This window comes from Haemaphysalis longicornis, unplaced genomic scaffold (genome assembly GCF_048455015.1).
Source record: "Haemaphysalis longicornis isolate Haplotype H1 unplaced genomic scaffold, Haemaphysalis longicornis Haplotype H1 scaffold_10, whole genome shotgun sequence".
In the NCBI taxonomy this organism is placed as follows: domain Eukaryota; kingdom Metazoa; phylum Arthropoda; class Arachnida; order Ixodida; family Ixodidae; genus Haemaphysalis; species Haemaphysalis longicornis.
In genome coordinates, this window is record NW_027526204.1 from 104,952,655 (window position 1) to 104,972,859 (window position 20,205).

The 20,205-nt window shown below is 46.5% G+C and overlaps 2 protein-coding genes across 7 annotated transcripts in view; one reads left to right on the top strand and one right to left on the bottom strand.

Annotated features, from left to right (window-relative positions):
* Nucleotides 1-2,528, top strand: part of LOC144159031 (regucalcin-like) — a 38,830-nt gene extending 36,302 nt beyond the window's left edge. For 2 of the 4 annotated variants that reach the window (XM_077690266.1, XM_077690265.1), the window contains exon 6: nt 1,927-2,275. In XM_077690266.1, the coding sequence (XP_077546392.1) occupies nt 1,927-2,120 (194 nt within the window). In that variant the 3' untranslated portion in view covers nt 2,121-2,275. Of the gene's footprint in view, nt 1-1,926 lie in introns of all 4 variants that reach the window. The other 2 variants (XM_077690267.1, XM_077690264.1) reach the window with 2 other exon arrangements.
* Nucleotides 2,529-9,545: 7,017 nt separating this feature from the next.
* The window catches only part of LOC144159033 (uncharacterized), a 42,694-nt gene continuing 32,034 nt past the window's right edge, over nt 9,546-20,205 (bottom strand). For all 3 annotated transcript variants that reach the window (XM_077690269.1, XM_077690270.1, XM_077690268.1), the window contains 2 exons: nt 15,326-15,672; nt 9,546-10,141 (listed from right to left, as the gene is read on the bottom strand). In XM_077690269.1, the coding sequence (XP_077546395.1) occupies nt 9,954-10,141; nt 15,326-15,672 (535 nt within the window). In that variant the 3' untranslated portion in view covers nt 9,546-9,953. The remainder of the gene's footprint in view (nt 10,142-15,325; nt 15,673-20,205) is intronic.

The following is a 20,205-nucleotide window of genomic DNA, read 5'->3' on the forward strand; positions in this document are numbered from 1 at the left end:
CCGCTGCGCGCAACTCCAATCATTCTCCTGTGCGCAGAATACAGAATTGTTACAACCGCTTCTTTGAACGCCTTGACATCTTTCAGAAATCCTTTACAAATTACCGTACAGCGCTGTTGAATACAGTATGTTAAACACCTATGATATGTCTGTCGTTCTTTTTTTTCTGGAATTTTGTTTCTCTGTGGTTGTGTCTATCCAACTGATAGTTGCCTATTTTTGAAACTGTTTACTGCCATTTGTTCGTCTTATCATTTGTCTCTACACTCTTGCCGTTGTTTTTGTTGTATTACTGTCAAACTTTGTTGCTCTGCCTGTCGTGTGGCCTTTACGACAGGCAGAGCAACATAGGCATCTTCTTTTTTTTATTTTTTACCTGTACCCAGGCTCCGCCTGTGCTTTATTTCTGTAATTTTCACTACTTCAATTTGTGTGTGTCTTGTCGCTTGTTTGTTTCTTGCTATATGTTTCTTGTATTTTGTTTTCATGTAACTACCCGTGCGCCAGCACTCAGGCCTCTGGGTGTTCCTGGGCACGTAAATAAACATGATTGATTGATTGATTGATTGATTGATTGATTGATTGATTGATTGATTGATTGATTGATTGATTGATTGATTGATTGATTGATTGATTGATTGATTGATTGATTATTACTGCTACTACTCTGATATTTACCATTTTAGTACCTAACTACTCAGCCGCCGCTTCCAAGCCCTGGCCAATTCCCCCCTCTCTGTTGTTACGAGCCACTTTGATAAGGTGAAGGAGAATACATGAGCAACGTTCTTGTGTAGCGTATTAGAAATTGATGGTGAGGCAATGAACAGCTTGCTTAATTCGTGGGTTTCTTCGAACGTGTCCAACAAAATTATCCTACGGGTGAGTTTGAAAAGCGCTTGTTATTCTGCCAATAGGACTCACCTGCTCTCCATGTGTAGTTCGACTGTTCCTGAAGCCCTATTGCATATGTTTAATGCCCTTTCCGCTAAAACAACATTATACCATTCTTCAACGTCAATTGCAATAACGCTTTCCTAAGAATTCCGCATCAACTTGAATGTTTAAATTCAGTACGAGCCAAATACGAACTTATCATGGCAATATTGCTCAAATTCATCGCATATTTTATAATTTCTTGGAGCCATAAAATTTTCCACCTGAAGTGTAAAACAAGTCATATGATACTTTTAACGGCGTTGCATTTATGTCCGGTAAAAACTTTCGCTTTTTTTTTTCTCAAATTCGCTTTAGGAGGATTTGGCTCATTTCGAAAAAGAACGCCACAATTATCTGTCTGCCAAGAATAACCCGGGCGTGTGACGAGCATGTGAGCTGCTCAGCGCTTACACTGCCCACAGGGGGAAAAAATCCTGAGGTGTTTAAGAGCGCGAAATCATTATGGCTTTCCCTGCAGCAATACTTATAAAAATCTTCTATATGCTGCATCGTGATGATCATCTTTCTTCGTCTTCACTATACTTAACAAGCCTCAGATTTACCAAGCGACTAATTTACTTACCAAGCGACAAATCTACATTATGGTTGCTTCACGGAACCAGCACGATACACCTGCTGCGTCGCACTTAACAAGCCTCTGATAAGTGTCGCCAGGGAGAGTCGTACTGCTTTCGCATTCACAGCATGGCATGTAAGCGGACTTCAGTGCCACGGAGGAAGATAAGTAGGAAAGAAACATTTTTGTAGCCGATAATAATAATAAAATACAATAAAATTGGGTGGCCCCAGAGGAATTTCTTTTTACAGCGAATACAACCGTGTATATAACGCACCAGCAGACGAACTAGGCAGAAGACCTCCTGTTTTTCCTTCCTCATCGTTACAAGGTGATTTTTCTAACTCCGTGTCACCACTTACTCCTCGTTCTTTTTCTTCCTTTTTTCCTCCCCCTGCCGACCACTGCAGCCAAGATTCTGACCAAAATCGACCTTCCGACCAAGTACACTACATCGTGCTGCTTTGGCGGCCCCAACTACGAAGACCTGTACGTCACTTCCGCAAGCTTCCTGCCCGAATCTAAGAAAGCCGAAGACGGCCTTCTCTTCAGAGTGACCGGGCTGGGCGCCAAGGGAAAGGCGGCGTACGAGTTCGCTGGATGAACTCAATACCTGAGCACCGAATAGCATGCAGCAACACATGCGTTAGCCGGATACATAAAGCACTCAATTTGTTTCGCATCTTCATTCGCTAAGTGTCGCTTGCCGGATTGGACAAGTGCATTCCTATCCTGCTGGAAGTTTTCCTTTCACTTATGCGCGTTTTTCGTTTTTTGTTTTGTTTTACAAGTTACAAGCAAAAGTTGAAATACATGTGGCAGCACGTACACCTAAACTCTTAATCTTGTTCCATGTAAGTTCCAGTTAAATAAGGTGATCCACATATTTTATGTGCATGCGAACGAAGAATAACTGGAAGGAGATATACAAGTGGATCTTATCTGGAACCGTCCACTTGTTTTAGTTATGTTTGTGGTTTTTATCTGGAACTGAATAAAGAGGGGCAAGTGCTGTAGGCGGGTCCAGTTACTGTTCCAGTTATGTACCGGTTATCATTTAGGGGCAGTACGTTTGTATATTTTTGCGTGTGTCTTGTTCCACATAAATCGTGCACTGCAGTGAAGTATACACTGTTTCTTGCACACACACGCACACACATGATATAAAATTTAATAAACTTCGCCGAAATCTATAAAGCTGTCTTGCGGCAGTTCACAGCTATAAGGCGGATAAAACGTGTTGTCAGGAATGTCCTTTGACAGATAACAAAATCCCACTACTAAAACAACACCGTACAACGCATTAGAAAGCGCAAGAGACGGATGTCTTAGCGAAAAGAAGAAATTGCAGAAACCCGTTTTCGTATTGTCTGCGGCAGTCAAATCGCGCTCGTGAACACCGCCTCTTTCTAAATTGAGGCGTGCAGTACAACTAAAATCCCTCAGAACTTGAATTCTAAAAGGTGTAAACGTCTACCGTTTCCACTATCCCGTTTGGGTGAAGCCATACCTGCGATAGTTCTGAAGAATTCATGATGCTTTCGAGAACACCTTCATGCCGTAATAGTTGTTGAGACCGTTACATGTTGTGCATTTGGTTCACAAATCGTCGCAGTAACAGTATTTTTTTTTGTTGTTCAACGCTCATCCATCCGATTGCACTGCTATAGTACGTGCGTAATTTTAAGCGCTATATAGGAATGTATAGATGACTAGAGTTTCGGGTAAAATAGGTACTTACTCCGCGTTATTTGTTTTCTTTATAGTGTTGCGCGACTGTGGCGTATTTTACGGTGCACGCAGCATGCTAAGCAGGAATACTCCAGCTTTTAATTTCCTCAAGCAAAAACAAAAGCGTCGTTGCAGGAAACGGTTGACTGGGGGAGATTCGGAACGAGAACGAAACTGAACTCGAGGAACTAAATCGACAACTCGATATCTGCATTACCTGCTATGTATTAATACTGAAATGGCATGCTTATTTCAAATTATGCACTGCAGCAACAGAAAAGTCCGCACTTTCTTTTTGGTGCGCTTTGTCATAGTAATTCAAGTTCACCAAATGACCCGCCTTCTCCTGCTGCTTCCCTGGTTATTCTTTTCCTGCAGTATTGTACTCAGGACGAAACACCGCTGGGTAACGGGCTGATGTTCTATTACTCGCTAATCAGCTGTGTCACACTTGTCCTTCGCTATGTTTTATGTAACGTGGGCATCAAAGAGCGTCACGGTGTATTTTAATGGCTATGCAAATGCTTGTTGCCAAGACAGCGAAGTCAATGAAGCAGCGTCCTTTGGTGCTCACCGTAAACGCCAGCGCAGAAAAGGTGTCATGAAAAGTCATGAACAGATAGTGCACGCGCTCACGGCCCGCGACGAGAAACAGTTGTAGCTTACTAGCGTGTTAAAGCTGCTCATAGGGCTCCTGCGCTGGCGTGTTGGCGACATGCAGCGCCCCCTCGTGCCCACCGCGTCTGGGTAGTATAGGGACCGGGCGGCCGTTGTATGGCACCACCGTCGCTTCAGCGAACAGCGCCGCCCGTGGCGAACCGCTCGTCAGTGGAATGCCGGTGGCGGGCTGCGCAGCGTAGTTGTGCATGGCTTTCTGTCGTTCTGCTGCGGTGCGGCTTGCAGAGCGTAAATAACCACAAGGACTTTTTTTTTTAGATCAGTAAATCTTGAAAGTAAAGGCGATCTTTACGAGGCGTGCCATGTGTATGATTTACGCTCATACGCAGTAATTACAAAGAGCATACGACGTTCAATGCTCCAAGCTGGAAGTCAAGCTGGAAGGGCAAATCCGTTCCTTCGTGCAAATTTTTCATGCCTGCGTGCAGTTAGGTGTATCAGGGAATATACTGCAGCTAAACGCTCCTGCAAAGCCGTTGTGTGCAGCTGATCCAAGAATGCTGCGGCGCTGGCCTTCAGCAGTTGATGACGAAACGGCGTCGTGCACGAGTGAAAGACAAAGTTTGAGGGTGCTTCTCAGACCTACCCCAAAACAGAAATTATGATAAACGACCCTACGTAATTTTATCAATTACAATATAAATTTGTTTAATGTCACAGAAATACGCTTACTACAGCCATCAGGAATCGTTTACAGAATAAATACTGCATGACAGTAGAACGTTATTGCTTGTCGTGTTGCTTTATTGTTGTGTTGCATTGCTTTATGTCTGTAATAAGACTTGCAGTGGTTGCTGCATGGTTGGTTAATGGTTGTTCAAAAAACAATTACTGCGTGCCTGAAGGATGAGAGACAGGAGAGTGCCAAAACACTGCCCTCAGTTTCACAACTGTACGCTGCGATTGCGTTATACAAGCTGCCACCTACGCTTGAAAAATCATGCACTCCTCCGCCTAACGACGACGAAAGTTTATCGCAAAGCTTTCACGTGAGGCTTTTCTTGGTTGCCTTCTGAATTTAAGCTTTGATTATGACCAGCACGTGGTTTGGTCTTTTAATTGCAGCGTCTTTGACTTTGACTATTCTATTTCGCACGAAGAAAGCTTCGCGTTCAACCATCGTCATCGTTATACGGAGGGCTGGATGATTTTTCTTTTTAATTTTGCACCTCCGTCCACCCCTCTCCAAATCCTAACTGCTTCCATAGTGTCGGAGATGCGTCTGTGTTGGAGGACTCGGGCTGATGCACATCTATTTGAAGCAATCTAGTCACGCGTTTTTGGTTTCTTTACAAGGCATAGCACGACTTTTTTCGGTACTCGACAAAGAATGCTTGAGCATGAAAAAGCACAGGCTGACGTTAACATTCTGTCACATTTTTAACTAACGGTGCCAGCCTTTATTCCACGCAGGTGGTAAGATGGGGAGGGGAGGGGGATGGTTTGTAGATTGGGCTGTTGGGTGGTTAAATGACTTTGGCTCTTCATAAAATGACCACTACAAACGTGGGAGTTCCGCTTCGGCTCTCAGGCTCTCATGCTGTCACTCACAAATACCGAAGGCGCAAAGCTGATGTTACAGAAAGAAAGTGTAAGCTGGCACGACGTTTCCACGGCCACACGGTAATCGAACTAGTACGTAAGCGCTTTTCTCTCCAAAGCACACGTATCGAGGCACCCCAACGTTAAAGCGTGTTTTCAAACCATAGTCACTGAAACCGGCGTAAATAATTTAAACTGGTAGAAATGAATGCTAATACTAATAGTTATACTCCTAATCAGATCGGGTGAAGCCGAGCGCAGAGTGCTGCAAAAAGTGCTCATGTCATTGTACCCAATAGCCACCCTTACAAGCGTCCAACAGGTTTACGTAGTCGTTAGTTCTTTTAGGAAGAAATGAATACTAACACTAACAGTTTTATTCCTACTCATATTGGGTAGAGCCAAGCGTAGAGCGCTGCAAAAAGCGTCCATGTCAATGTAGCCCATACCCAACCTTAGAAGCGCCCGTCAAGTTTACGTAGCCGTTAGTGCATCAAAGAACACAACACATCTGTCCAGACTTCATTTCTCTGCACATACCCCCTAAACACTCAACGCACCCAAGCAAACACAGCAAAAACAACGGAAGGCTGCGTAGTCCTATGCACCCGCTCATTCCACTAGCGAGGGGAGCGCCGAGTGGTGGCACCACCCATTCAGCTGCCCGATCCCGCACTGCCCTCCATGTGTATTCAATCACAAAACTTGGTAGTACTTAATTCAATCGTGTTTTGGTGTGTTTAAATGATAGCACTGAATAAAATAGCCCTTAAAGTACTTGCAGAGGCTCAAAAAATAATACCCCCCAAATTAGCCGATTTATCGGCTTCCTTTTGAGCGAGGTGCCACGATGCGTCAATATCGCCCGGTCGGGTGGTCTAACTCCCTGCTAATAATTATAGTTCTTTCTTCTTGCATATGGTTGACAAAGGAACAGTTCGCAACTAGCATATAACACAAAACGTTAACTGCAGAAGGTTGCTTTAGCGGGAGCACGCAAGCGGGCGCGAGAAGCGCAGCCGGTTCAGCTGACACCACCGGCCCAGCACCGCCATGAAATCGAACGGAAAGTTCGTGTTAAATTTTCGCAAGCTAAATGATTTTTCGCGCAACATATTTTACGCCGCGCGATTTGCTAACGGCAGGGTGCATGCATACTAGCGCGTAGAAGGTGAGACAATAGCATCATATTCAATAAACAAATTAGGAGCAATTAAATGACGCGAAACAAGCGCCAAATCGCACGTCCATTGCCTGCTTAGATGTGTACTCCTATGTTTACACAACATAACACAGCCGCATACACGGCGCGCGGCCCAAATATTTACATACGATCGTACACACGATCGTTACATACGATTGATTGATTGATTGATTGATTGATTGATTGATTGATTGATTGATTGATTGATTGATTGATTGATTGATTGATTGATTGATTGATTGATTGATTGATTGATTGATTGATTGATTGATTGATTGATTGATTGATTCGTTAACTCATTTCTGCACCCGTCAATTTCCGGACGCAAGAAGTTAACGGCTACTCCCCATGGTGGCTCAGCGGCTGAGGCGGTTGTGCTGTTCAGCCGAAGGACGCGGGTTCAGTCCACGCCATATCTGAAAGAAGAAAATGCTCGTGTGTCGAGATCTCAGCGCACGTCAAAGACCCCGAGGTGGTCTTAATTCGTAGCGCTTCCGCGCGCCTCGTTGCGGAGGTGTCGCCTCTTGGCCATACACTCAAGCGCTGCCATTGGAGCAAGGCCTGTCCTCTGGAGGAAGTAATTAACGCCTGATGATCCAGTTGTAAGTTTATTCTTTTCTCTTAATCACCACAGTGTCAATATGCTCGGGTTTCCTCAAAAGGTGCGTTCTTTTATCCAACACGCACAACAAGAAAAGACACTATGCCTTCCAAAGCAATTCGTAAGCACTGCACTGGTGCGCAAACAAATCACTCAGCAACAAACCAAATATATTTAACAACCACCCGTTCAACGGGAGTGACGCGACATTGGGGTGAGAAATAAAGCGACAACAACAAACCAGTGCAGCATTTTATGAATGAGAGGATAGGGTACGCTAATGAAGTGCCAGCACGTGCGAACAAAACAACTTAGGATTCAAAAGATGACAGCGCGAAAAGAACTTTGTTAGTTTTTAAATCTGCATGATACTTTAGCACTTGAAGCTGCATGGTACTCAGCGCATTGCGACTTCATTTTATCGCACACCTAACTAGTCATAGAGATCTTTTTTTCTCGAAGAGAAATGGGTGTGCTTCTTCAGTCCAGGAGCCCAAGTGACTATTTGGCGATCTCTGTCCTGGAGAGCAGAATATGGGCGTCCAGGTCTGCGCTGGTCATCAGGTTCACCCACAGCTCAGGAAATGGAATAAGGGGGGGAAAGGGGGGGCTGGGTTTTGAGCGCACCAGGTGATGATGTGGGTTAGAGTGCCTGGTTGACAACAAAATGTACATTCTGCGGGGTATTGGCTTGGTACATATAGAGGCGGTGTAGCCAGGCCGGATGAAAGAGAGCGTTCGTGTGCTTTTGACAAAGAGTAGGTTTTTAGTGTCTGAGGAGATTAGAGGGCTACCCTAAGTGAGCATTGAGCTCCCAACATTACGCTATAAGCAAGAATGCGTTAAGAATGAACGAGAATTTATTCCTGGTTGTTCAGAAACAAAAAGGATAGTTTCAGCTTGCTAATACCGCCGGTTTTTTACCCTGTAGTATGCCGACACCTGCAATGGCAGTGTATCACAACTTTACGGTGCGTGATGGTCCTATAAATGCAACAGTACTGACTACGAAAATGCGAGATTTTAAGATCTACTGCAACACTTCGAATCGCCAACAGCGCACCCAAAGAGCGGCCTTCGTGCATCAAGTTAAAAACGAATCGCGGTGTTTCATGTCGCTATCACCATGTGTACGCCCCGTCATTAGCGATATAAAACAATGGTGACACTGGAAACTGTGGTAGATAGAGCCAACCATGGCATTTCTTGACAATCACCGGTACTACCTCTTTTCTTGGTGCGGGAAGGGCCGTTGCTGCCTTTTTAATGGGACTCCCTGGTGCAACGGGGTAACAGGAGACGCACGAAACAGAGGTAAGGGAAAAGCCGGCATTTGCACGTTAGGCAGGGCTAGTTAAAGCACGAGCGGGGGCTTTAACTTTTTTTTTTAAGGCTTTTATGCTTACTCATGATCGCGCGGTTTCTTGTTTACTTGTCTCGCTTTATGATGTGCCCGTACTGTAAGTGCAGGGATTTCGGCGTGAGCTTCAAGGAAGCAGAATACTTAGGTTATAGTTGGCTCCTTAAGTTACACCAGTGAACACCTCAAAAATATGAAGGGTTGGCATTGAGTGTTTCTAGCAAGGTTTAACAAATTGCAGAAACACTGAAGCGGGAAATGTGGGATAAATGCGTAAGGCACTGCCACTCCGCTATACAGTGAGCCCTTTTAAAGCCAGCTTCACCACTGTACACAAAAGCATTGCTTGAAGAATAATCTTCCAAGAGCAACTGAGGTGGTCTTATACAAAACTATGAAACCTGTTGGCCCTTATATAATAACGGGGCCCCCATTTTGCATTGCATTTTGTTCTGGTTACGATATTAATACCTCCATGAAACCCCACGTGCCTCTTTAGAGCTCTGTACTCCAAGCACCTTTAGACATAAACGAATACACTGCTGGGACGGCATTTCTCAGGGTTAATAGAAGCGGCCGTATATGAATATATGAAGGCCTAGGGTCCTTTATAAATGGCATTTTAGTATGCGTCGAAAATGTGACCCATCAGGAACTGCAGACGGGCCAGCAGGTTTTCTCGTTGACTCCGCATAGAAACGCTTACGGATTGAAAAAAGTTAGTCACTTGCCCCTCTAGAACCAATGGCTTATACTTTAGGGACCGGTAGTTCCATCACCATCTTCCCGCCACGATCCAGCGTATAATATCTGCGTACATGCACGCGTGTCTTGTGCTACGTATAGCTCGTGTCGGACATATAGGATAAGTCTTGCGTCAGACATCTTCGGTAAGCAACCTTCTCGCCTCGCCCCCCCCCCCCCCCGCCTCTGAATTACCTACGACAAAGGTTCAACGCCCAGGAATAGTCTTGCCCGGCCATCTTAGAAGCTCCTTTCTCGTTTCGGGAGACATTAGATAGCACGTTTCCAACAATCAGTTCAGTGCCACTAAGCCTAACTCGCAACGCGTCAACCCGTAATCGAACTTGAACAACTCTGCGTTGAGACACGTTGATTCAGTCCGCGCTGCTACACAGGATAGCGCCTGAAGGGGGAACACATGTGCGGAGAATGATGCGTTTCCGCAACCGTTTTTTCCTTCTCCGAAACCGGTCCTGTCGCCTTCATGCGTGTTTCTACTGGACCGGTTTTCGGAGAAGGAAACGGCGGGCGTAAACGCGTCGCCTTCCGCCAGTGTGCACGGCCCTTGACGCTCCTTTCAGGCCAGGCGGAGACTGGGCTGGTCGTATTCGTTGTCGTCCCGGAGGCACTGCAGGTCCCACGTGGTCATGTGCTCGAGCGTCTTGTGCGTCTCGGCGCACATGAAGCCCTTGACGAAGCGTCGGTAGTACGGCTGCATCCGCAGCAGCCAGCCCACCGTGTCGCACGTGCAGTTCATCCGGTTGCCTGAGCGATTGTGGAGGGAAAGCGCAGCGGCGTGAGCGATCCGCATTTGGTGAAAGGTTCTTATTCAAGTAACTCAGTGTTGGATCAGCGACAATCTGCTGCGAACAACACTCACAGCAGGAAGCTGTTACTTAGCCAAAATTCGTCCTTGCGTACCCGGAGGCTTGACTGAACGCGTTACCAAACTAAATAAACGATTCAGATGATTAAGGATGTTGCCGTGCTTAGCGATGCATGGTTGCCTTCTTAAAGAGACAGACAACCGATTTTTGTGCAGTGCATGTCGTCTACTCTTACGAAAACCAGAGTTTTTTATATATACTGGGGTAACCGCGAAGAATTTCTAAATAAACAGGCGGAAATAATTTTAATTTGGCACTAAAATTTTTGAAGCCTGAAAGGTGGCACCACCTAGTGTCCAAACGTAACACTACGTTACGCATCCAAACAACTCCGTCGATTTCCACGCGTGATTCGAAAACCGCACGAAGGAATGGGAAAGGTTGCACGTTATTGTTGTTTTAGCCGGGGACAAGTTTTTAAATACCTCTTTTAATCTCACGCGCAGTTAAAACAATGTTGCCGTATGGCTTACTGTCATGGTTGCCAGCATTCGTTTTGGCGGGACAAGTGTGGCTGGTAGATCTAAAGATTCCGATTTCGAAAGTTCTAGCGCGCTTTCGGCAAAACCGTTTCGGGTTGAGGTGTTTTAAGTGATGTCCTTTCATTTGGGACAATTTTTTTTTTTGAGACAAAGAAACTATACTCGACAAAATCGGTTATCCGTCCTTTTATCTGTCCCTTCTACGTACTTTCGAATTGCTTTTCCTGAAACTGAACTAGACGAGACAATAGTAGGCGCGCCAAGGGCTCTTGGCGTTCTTTCCTGTTCCGTCGACGCTTCGCCGTAGTAATGGTGAGAGACAGAAGGCTGACTTTGTTATACGCAGTAGTTCGTTAAAAGCGAGAATGACTTTCTTGCTCTCTTACGCAGGCGTCACCGTTAAAAACTTCGAATAAAGCGACGCCTATATAACGATTGCTGTAACGACGTAGCTGATATATTACAGTAGCCAGAACAACACTTCTGCCTCTACTAGACTGAAATGGAGGAACATGGGAATCGCTCCGTCACCGACACGCTCAAATCGTTCGTGATCCAGAGACCACTAATGCCTCGGAAATTCACAAAATTCATCTGCCCTTCCACTCCGCGACTAAGGATGACCAGCGAAGCTGAGGTGTATTATAACCTCAATCGGCGCATCTGTGCACGAAACAAAACACGTTTATTTGCAATTTTCTATTGAGCATACTTCGTAGTTAATTAGCTGAGTAAAACTTGTGAGGAAACTTTATTCTAGGGTACAAACATGGGGCTGTCCATTTTCGTCCGTAGAAGCCCATGTATCGAAAGCAGCTGGCGGGTATTCCGCAATAATTACAACTTGACCGTGAACTACGTAATTACGGAAAATTAGGTGAAGCTCAGCGCAGTGCTAGAGTGGTCCATGCGGCCAATTTCGATATAATTTGTTTCGGGATAGCTTCGGCAAAACAATAGTTACAGCCGTTTTCTGTAACCTTACCTCCTCCTTAGATGGTGATGTATTGATAGCAGACGGTAATTATGTTACAAGCTAATTATGATATGTAGATGAAACTCGGCGCAATGACAGAGCCGTCCTAGCGTCCAAATTCAGTATAATTTTTTTCAAGATGCCTACAGAAGACTGAGATATACAGTACGTTCACCACAAAGTTGGCTTTGCCGCCAAGTTCAAAATTCTTTCCCTGCGTGACACTGTCCGCAGACGCAAAAAAAATTCAGAAACTAGCCAATACAAAGCTTTGCCGTGTAAAGCCCGCACACCGGCCGTCCATCTGACGTATAACCACGAGATCATACGAGTCGGTTCATTCTTCGCACCGGCAAACCGAAGAGGAGATTAAATGTGTCGCCACCTGCCGCGAGCTATCGTTCTCCAGCCCCTCTCGCCAGCAAGAAAAAAGTGTGCCGCCACAAACAACGTGATTCATTGCTGCGCCCCGGATTCACCGTGCCGTGTATATTGTACGACATGCAACGTCACGGCCACAAAGCCGTCGAACAGAGGGGCTCCCGCGGCATTGAACGAAGGCCGACGTCGCGTTCCGGACGCCGCTGCTGTCACGGAAGGCTGAGCACACGCTGGTGTGCAAGGCTTGACGGCAGAGCCGCTCCGAGATCGCGTGTGTGGGATCTGGTACGAATAGCCCTTGACTGTATTGTAAATTAGCAGACTAGTTGTTTTCAGTGCAGAGCATTTTAGGCGCTCGCCTTATCGTGCTAGCTCGCTCGCTCGACCCAAGTATATAGAGCACCAAGGCGGCGTCCCGGGGTAACGCTGTTGTTCGCGGCGTACCCCAGAGGCTTCGAAAGCCAAGCGGTTTAGTGCAAAGAAAACTATATGTACATTTGAGTGAAAATATACTTAATTAACCGGCAGCGCCCGCGTTCCTTTAGTTACGGGTGCCCATTGGGTTGGTTTTTACGATAGTAAACGCAAAACGTGGCAGTGCAACGCCGGCACGTGCGGGGAGAAAAGCACAAAGAGAACAGAACTCCCGCTGGTGTAGTTTCAGGTAGGGGGCGCGCGAACACTGCGATGGCGGGAAATCTGAATAGCATGGGGTGGTAGCTGTAAGCGTATAACGGCGGTACAGCCCATTATGGCGAATCACTGCCCTGCACTTCACATCACTGCCCTGCACTTCACTTTCACATTGATTGGAACGACTTTAATTTTTAAGGACGGTTCTTTCTTGGTTGAACTATATAAACGCGAAACTTTTGGTCTCTCTGTGGCGCCATTTAACCACCTGGCCCAAGAACAGCTGAAAGAATGCTTGAACATGAAGTGTATGCGGGAAAGATCGTCCCAAACTACCGAATTACTCAGCGCGAAGAAAACCTATGGTATATTCGAAGCTAATTTCAAGTACATAATCGAGCGTATGCCAGTGTTCTTTTGATTAATAATGCACGTTGGATTGGTCTTTTTTTTTTCGCGTAAGTCATTTGGGATAAAGCTTTCGTCTTGAGTTTGGATTAGCAGACTGCATTGCAAAACATGTTGTTCGTCCGGCATTTCACAACATAACATGTCACATCCGGCTTGCATGAACCCGATTAATGCAAATGTGCTCATGAGATAGGTTCCAAAAAACAAAGTAGTCACCTAAGGGGGATATTCCGTTTACATTTACAACACGCAGCCAATCGCGATTGGGTGCTTTCAGTAACAAATCGCGATGTGCGCTTAGGTGTATCGGTAACCTCGCTTTGCTTCGATGGTCGCGAGTTTGTCACCGTGTTACTCATCCGCTCACCTCCTCGGTGTCCTAAATCAGTGGAGCTTGAACTTCCAAGGAACTCAGTGATGTTGCGGAACTTGTGCGCTAGACCTTCGACACGCCCATGCAGGGAAGGTGGTGACCCAGCGCTTGCTTTCGACAAGGGAAGGCCATTTACAGGCTTTAGTCGCTCGGAGACTCAAAAGCAACTGCAAAATTTTCTGTGTATACTGTCAATACTACAATCTAGTGAGACAAACAAAAACAAATATCCCCACAATTTCGTTCGTCGACATTGGATCATTCTTACGACGTCTCAGCGGTCTCTGAACACGCAATGAACAATCCAGCGGCAGTCTTAAAACGTGCTGACAGAGTTTGGCCGCCCTCGTAAAGTGTTAAATTTTATAAGGGTCACCTTGCTTTAGACAGTTCGCGCGTGGTTAGCATCATCACCCCTTTCAGGGTCACCAATGATAGCTTACTTTTTCCTGGGCGTAGACCTCTCCTTGTGCTCTTCAACAATTCACCCCTATCCTGGATTCATGCCTACCACGATTCTGTTTATCTTGTCTCTGCACGTACTTCACTGTCTTAGTCTAGTTTCCAGCAATCTCTCGCTGTCCACAACCTCACTATCCAGCAGTCTTGTTGTCTAAAGCTCGGCGTCCAATAGTATCTCGTCGCACGCAACAGAAAGAAAGCTGCTGAATTTTTTTTTTTTTTTTGGAAGAGCGAGCTGTAAACATTTGTGTGCATTCGACTCTTTTTACCCGAATCTACCCTCGACCAGCACGTGAGTGATTGAGTGTACGAGAACATCGACACATCGTGCAGCAAGCACGGTGTTTTTTTTTTTTTTAATTTTCATTGCGTGATTATTTTTAATCTTGTCTGTCGTAGCCGTCACTCGTATCTGCTTACAAAGCGAGATATTCCTCCTAATTCGTGCTGGTATGTCAAACGCTTCCCTTAATTGGGCCTGATGTGTCGAAGAGAAAACAAATGCAGACCTTCAACCCTCCTTCGCTTTTTACGCCAGAAGAACCCCCCAGGCCACGCGGTGTTCCGCGAACGTGCCTAAAGCGAGTGACGAGTGCCATTAAATGCGTTCTGAACGTAGTCATAAACCTTTGTCTCGCACCCTCTTAATATCCACTCCAAAAATCTACACCGCGAATTTCCACGGAATTTCGGCATTGCCGACGTATAGCCGAACCAATCATGGGGTCCGACTTCTGAGCGCACTACAACCTCCTTCCGGACTGTCGACACGAACACTTGATCGACACCACAACAACAGGTCTCTCCTCGCAGGGCCAGAGTGCGACCACACAAAAGCCCAGAAGACTGCGCAATGGAGTGTCTGCTGCACTCCATGACCATGTGCGGCTGTTATTAAGAGAATAAGCTACAGCTACAAGGAGACAGCTGAAAAAAAAATTAAACCCAGTGCCACCTACTGTGAAATCTGCTGCAACGGCGAAGCCGTGGTTCTCTTGGGTCAGACGAACGTCAATGGGCGCTCGCCCGAGAACGGAACGGAAGCGCACGCGTCGCCGCGCACGTTCTATGGTTTGCGAAAACAAATCGCCAGCTAAATGTCATTGCCTGGCGGCTGTCTCCCCTCTAGCTCCCCTAGTGGGAGGGAGAGGAACCCGCCCCTGAGAAACCACTGCCCCCTCTATCGGTGGGTCCGGGAGGCTGCTCCAACCCCTTCGTGACGCACGACCGACAGCAGACGGACCAAAAAGCTCGAACAGCTTCGCTGTTAGTATCTTTCCATGAATGAATACACGGCCGTTCTCGGTAGGTCGGCTCCCGTATGTGAGAGTAGAAGACAAATACCTTCGACGTCTATGGCGCCCTCTAGCTGGACGGCCATGCGGACGAGGAGGGGCCGGAAGTGCTTCTCGGGGAACGAGCGGAGCCGGTTGTGGGACACGTTGAGCGTGCGGAAGTTCTCGTTGTGGAACGCGTTGTCGGCCAGCAGCACGATCTGGTTGTGCGACAGGTCGAGCAGCATGTCGTTGTTGGGCTTGACGTGCACCGCGAACGCGTGGTTGTTGAGCACCTTGAGCTTGTTGTTGTTCAGCCTCAGCTCCGTCAGGAAGGGCACGTAGTAGAAGGCGTAGTTGCCCACGTAGGCGATCTTGTTGAACGACAGGTCGACCTTCTTCAGACCGGGGTTGTACCTGCGAGCGAGTGAGGGAGAGAGGGAAAAAAATTAGTGATTACTTAAGAGGTTAGCCCCATGAATGGCGGGGCTTGCCATAGTTTAAAGGCACCCTGCAACACTTCTTTTAACTATTTTATACCCGCCGCGGTGGCTCAGTGGCTAAGGCGTTGCGCTGCTGAGCACGAGGTCGCGGGTTCGATTCCCGGCCGTGGCGGCCGCTTTTCTGATGGAGGCGAAAAGCAAAAACGCCCCTGTGTACGACATTTCGGCGCACGTTAAAGATCCCCAGGTGGTCGAAATTAATCCGGAGCCCTCCACTACGGCGCGCCTCATCGCCTGCGTTGCGTCGGCGCGTTAAATCCTACAATCAATCAATTAACTATTTTATAAATCTTAAGTGCTTGCACAACGTTAGGGGGTCGCAAAGTACCTCAGCCAAAAATTACTGCTCTATTCCCATCAGATAACTTGTAAATTCGCTCAAAAGGGTGTCCTCTCTTGCCCGGTGTTGACGTTCTTCGACGGCTCGAATTACGTCACTAAGGCCATGTAGCGGTTGTTGACCGGTTTTCTTTCAGTCGCAGCAATGAACGCTTTTCGATAGCAACTTTTAAAAAAAGCTACAGAAACAAAGCAGAAATGGAAGGCGTATCTGGTGCGAGGAGAAAATCACGCACTGTCGTTCCATGCTGGCGATAACTATAGGTTTCGCAGTGGTTCCAGAAGCGAAGGAAAGAGTGAAACCACTTATCGAAAGTGTTGCAGGGTCCCATTAAAGGGACAGACAACCGATTTTTGTCGAATACATTTTTTTATACCAAATGAAGGAGCATCACTTAAAACACCTTAACCCAAAACGGTTTTAATGGTAGCGCCCTAGAGCTTTTGAAATCGGAATTTTTAGATACTTGTCCCGCCAAAGGAATGCTGGAAACCATGGCAGTGAGCCGTGCTGCAACATAATTTTAACGGCAATTGAGATTAAAAAAAGTTTTCAGAAACTTGCCCCCGGCTAAAACAACACTAATGTGCAACTTTTCATACTACTTCATGCGGTTTTTGAATCACGCGTTGGAATCGACGGAGTTGTTTGTACACGTAATGTAGTGTCACGTTTGGACACTAAGTGTCGCCACCTTTGAGACTTCAAAACTTTTAGTGCGAAATTAAAATTATTTCTGCCTGTTTAGTTAGAAATCCCGGTACTAGCGGGTGACTTGCTGGGTATGGGCGCTTTCGTGTCAGAGGCATACCCGGCCGACTGGCGATGTTGTTTCATGGACTGCGACACAACGCGGCGTTCACAAATTCCTACTTACATCGTATAGGCCACACTTCAAGTCCATGCTGCGACAACTGCGGCTTTCCAGAAACCGTGGTATAGAGTGCTTCGCTTACACCGACGCAGGGTGCCTTTTATAGCAGAAGGTCGAATGTCTCAGCCCCGGAACAATCTCTCTCTCATACTAGTATGCAAAGTGGTCTCTATGTCACCTTAGGGCATGACAGCACCAAGACTGCGGCACAAGAGCAAAGAAATCCAGGTGTACTGCCTTCCTCCTCAATCCTGTATTTTTTTTTTCATAAAATCATTGGCTACGATACTGTTTTATTAGTGATGTCTTTCATGCTATAGGCTGATACAGAGGAAATGTTGGACGGATCGCAAGTGAACAAGTAACAAGTTTCATTTTGTTACTTGTTGAGTGAGTGAGTGAGTGAGTGAGTGAGTGAGTGAGTGAGTGAGTGAGTGAGTGAGTGAGTGAGTGAGTGAGTGAGTGAGTGAGTGAGTGAGTGAGTGAGTGAGTGAGTGAGTGAGTGAGTGAGTGAGTGAGTGAGTGAGTGAGTGAGTGAGTGAGTGAGTGAGTGAGTGAGTGAGTGAGTGAGTGAGTGATGCGATCCGATGCGGTGTGATGCAATGCGATGTGTTGCATCGCGTTTGCGCTGCGACGGGATGTGATGTTTGATTAAACGCCAATTAAGGCGTTGAAAAGTTTGTCTTTTTAATTGTGCTAATCAGCACAAAAGCAAAGTTTGTGAACTTGCGCAAAGATAGTAGTAGTAATAAACGTTTATTGAGCTAAAAGGGAAAGGAGTAAGAGTGGAAGTGTTCAGCCTTCGAAGTCCCGGAGGAAAAGAGCGTATTTCGGCCCGTGCAAGGGCGTGCATTTTATAGGGGCGAAGCCCCTTAGGTGCTCGGGCAGTCGGCGTATCATGTCGTCGTCTTATGTCATTGTCGATGTTGTCACGGTACTAAAACACCGGTACACTCGCTGACGCCTCGCGCTAGAACGTAAGGCGTAATAAAAGAACACACCGGGACACTCGTTTTCCAACACCTCGCACTAGAATCCTTCGTGCTTCAAAGACAAGAGACTTTTACTGGAAAGCTGGATACCTCTACCACCCAACGGCTTCATCTCCATGGGAAAAAACGCAAAGGCGCCAAGACTAGAATGCTTCGTGCTTCAAAGACAAGAGAATTTTAGAGCAAAGCTGTATACGTCTGCCCCCAACGGCTTCATCTCCATGGGGAAAAACGCCAAGGCGCCAAGAATACAATTATACACTACATGCTTCGCCCCTTCCCAGGATTCACGTTAGTAGAGATGGCCCGGGATTTTTTCTGGTTTAGTCACTTCCCGTTTAAAGTTTGTTTCCCCGTAGAAACTGGTGTCCTCGGTTACCCCTCCCTCGTCCACATAAATACGTGAAACCTGTGATCAGAAATAAAACAAATGTTACCGCACAAATGCGGAATAGGTCTAAAAATTATGCGGCGCCTCCCGGCCATAATGGAACGGTTTCCTAGTGTGCCTTCTTTTCTGCTTAATATTTCAAAAGCGCATATAATCAACATTGCCCTTGGAGACAGGAAATGATCGTACGTCCCGCCCTCAGGTACGAGGGATCCACTAAGCACCCTGCTCTGGATACTACGCGATGCTCAAAAGGCTGTGTCGTTTGCTGCGCGTTTCGCTGTCTCAGTGGGCGGCTCGATGAGGCCTTATTACACTCTAAACAAACAATTGACACCATGTGGACACTTGCAAAGAACAGGAAATGGCATTAGCCTTTGCACATATCACAAAAGAGCACGAGTCCATTACATCACATCTCATATGGGCGCAAACCGTCTGCGCGGACGACAGAGGATGATTGGCGTGAGCTTTTTGTTGTTCTGCTTCCAACATCGGCACGTGGCAGATACTTTGCTTTGTGTAACTTCTCGTCGCTTGAAATAAGCTCTGATTCGCTGTTCCTTTCTTCCTTTCTTTTTAGGCTTTTGTTCTACGGACGCACCAATGTGCTGTCTTCCCTTTCGTTGTTTCGGGTACTTAAGTGTCTTTTTCCCTTTTCATCTTTGCTAGGTCTGCCTCAGAACTCCAGCGTAATTGGTCATATTTTCGAACGCTCCTTAGCTCAGTGAGGATTCCTCAAGAGCGTCCCGGCTCCCCTTGGTGAATATTCAAAAGCGAATTCGAAACGCTACACACCTTACGCGGTTTTTTCTTACTCAAATCAGAAGCCATTGACTGTTAATTACAATTTTACTTGCAACTACTTCCTTAAAAACGTACAAAGAAAAGGCGCACCGCTTTTGGGGCGTCCCCAATAAGGTAAAGAGCGTTCTAACTTTTACCCTAAAGTGTGGGAAATGCTGTATCATAGGATTTAAATTATCCTCTTCTCCTCCCCCAACTGCCCCTCATGCGGCGCAAGCACTCACTATCACTCCCTATGTGAACGTCCAGACGCCCCCTTTACCCTCCTCCCTACCCTTTCCCACTGGGAGCAGGCCCTGGGGGCCTCGGATCTAGCCGACCAGGAGGTGGCGACCACCCAGACCCTGGAAGTCTCGAAGGCCCTGTAGACTTCCGCCATCCCCCGCCCTGAGCCCTCCCGGTATACAATCGCAACAGGAATACCGCAAAAACCGAACAAGAATTGCTGTCGTACGAAAGAAACTTTGTTGTGACACCAGAAGTCCTGTTGTTACGATAAAGCCATCTGTTGTTACGACACACATTTCTGTCGTAACGACAAAGTAATTTTTTGTAAACGAAACGAAAAACATTCCTGTAGCCACAATATAACTGCCGTTTACGCTACTCTTCACAACGGGCAATAACATTGAAACTATGTGCAGCGACTGACGGAACATCAGGATCACGACAAGACAGGAATTGGGCACGTCGGAACACCAAACTTAGGACAGCAATACGACACTTGATAGAACATCAGCATCATGACAAGACAGGAATTGGGCACGACGCAACACCGAACGTAGGACAGCAATACGACACATGACAGAACATCAGAATCACGACACGACAAAAATACGACGAGACAACAGTACCACACGCGAAAATACGACGAATTATAGAAATTTTTCGTGTCGTCTTTTTCGACTGGGCTTTGGTTTCAATAAAGTGTTTTCCTCCTAGCCAAAGTTGAGGACGTAACGCTATTCACGCTGGTCGCAACTAGTCTACAGGCCTTTCAAACGTCTGCATCCTTGTGGTAGCGGTTTCATCCTTGGGCTGTG